The sequence below is a fragment of the Fukomys damarensis genome, unplaced genomic scaffold, assembly GCF_012274545.1.
Source record: "Fukomys damarensis isolate Sample0158 unplaced genomic scaffold, DMR_v1.0_HiC HiC_scaffold_17, whole genome shotgun sequence".
NCBI lineage: Eukaryota > Metazoa > Chordata > Mammalia > Rodentia > Bathyergidae > Fukomys > Fukomys damarensis.
Window position 1 is genome coordinate 18,281,338 of NW_022900929.1, and position 1,597 is coordinate 18,282,934.

At 49.8% G+C, this 1,597-nt stretch overlaps 1 protein-coding gene across 1 annotated transcript in view; it reads right to left on the bottom strand.

Annotated features, from left to right (window-relative positions):
• The window catches only part of Nsun5 (NOP2/Sun RNA methyltransferase 5), a 5,221-nt gene extending 4,596 nt beyond the window's left edge, over nucleotides 1–625 (bottom strand). The window contains exons 1-2 of the mRNA XM_010618998.1: nucleotides 513–625; nucleotides 285–407 (exon numbers count right to left, since the gene is read on the bottom strand). Of these exons, the coding sequence (XP_010617300.1) occupies nucleotides 285–407; nucleotides 513–605 (216 nt within the window). The 5' untranslated portion in view covers nucleotides 606–625. The remainder of the gene's footprint in view (nucleotides 1–284; nucleotides 408–512) is intronic.
• Between the last annotated feature and the right edge of the window lie 972 nt (nucleotides 626–1,597).

Genomic DNA, 1,597 nt, shown 5'->3' on the forward strand with positions numbered 1-1,597 from the left:
CAATCCTTATTAGCCAAAATCTCAAGAAGTCCCTAAACTGACTCAGGGTGGAGCTCAATCTTGCGATCCTCCTGCCTCTGCCTACCACAGTGCTGAAATTACAGGCGTGATCCACCGTGCCCGGCTTTCTATTCCAATCATTCCTTTATGCAGGGCCCGAAGTTAAAGCAAATTCATTTAAGTCAGTGCATAACCCAGTAAGAGCTGCGCAGACTCATTTCGGAAGAGCGACGCCGGGCAGGGCGGGGACCTGGTGACAGAAGCCGGCCCGCCTCGCCCCTCACCTTGGCCAGGTGCGGCCGCAACTTCTTCTCGGCACGGAGGAGGCCGGCGCTGGCAATCACCGCGTCCAGCACGGCGGAGTAGCGCTGCGTCTCGCACACCAGCGCGTACAGCGGCTTCACGTTCTGCGCGGCAGAAAGGAGACAAGCTGAGCGGGGCGGAGGTGGACCCCCCTCGGCCCGACCTCGGGGCCCCCGGCACCCCACCTTTTCTGAGTCCAGCCCTGTTACCTGGAAGCTGCTGGTGTACACCAGCCCCTTGAGGGAGCCCTTGCGATTTTCCACGCCCTCCAGTACCGCCGCTGCCGCTGCGTACAGCGCCATACTCCCGCTCCCACGCGCACTTACGGCGCTGTCGCAAAGCGCAGCCGGCTTTTCCCTCGACCTGTACGTTCTTTACGGCCGGACTTCCGGAGTCAGAGGGTGCAGGATTCTGTATAGCAAAGTAGTGGAGAATTTGGACGCGAAACCTTGGGTCAGGCGTCTCAGCAAGCATTTTGCAAGAGATTGATTTTGGTCTGCGTTAGAATTGTTGAGTCGTTCCAAACTTTAACTTAATATGTGTTTTTTTAAGGGGGTATGATACTGAGGATTGAACCCAGGGCCTTCACACTGAGCTATATCCCCATACTTTTTTTTTTTCTTTTTTCTTTCTTTCTTTTTTTTTTTTTTTAATTTTTCACTTTGAGACGGGTTCTTGCTAAGCTGCCCAGGCTAGGCTGGTACTTGCCTTCCTCCTTGCTTAGCCTCCCAGAGTGCTGGGATTACAGGCGTTTACAGTTTAGTGACTTTAGTGACCTGTCTCACAAAAAAAGGGGGTGGGGTGTAACTCAAAGTGAGGGCCCCCGATCCAAATTTGATCCCCTTTATGCTTCCGAGTGATATTTTAGTAGCACCTCCATCAAATCCTGTCGCTTATTTTATCATATCACCTATTCCATATGTGGTTATTTACTTTTTTTGTGGTTTATTGTCTGTTGCCATCGCTTATTCCATGGAGACAAAGACCTTGTCTGTCTTGACACCGATCTACCCTTACCTTCAGATCAGTGTCTTCCTTACAATAAAGATCTAAAATAGTAAAATATGGGAGCATGCCTGCATGCATGAATAAGCACAAATTGGTGTGACATTGGATAACTAGTTGTACTAGAATTGGCTCACACTGAAACACCTCCTCCTGGTGAGTGGGGAACAGGTGTAGGTACAATAAAATGTCCCAAAACCAATTGTTAGATTACAAAGGCTTTTACATAAAGAAAAAGGCCGACCAACCAGCTCTTTTTCAGTCTCATGATTGGGTCTAAGAACTTTTG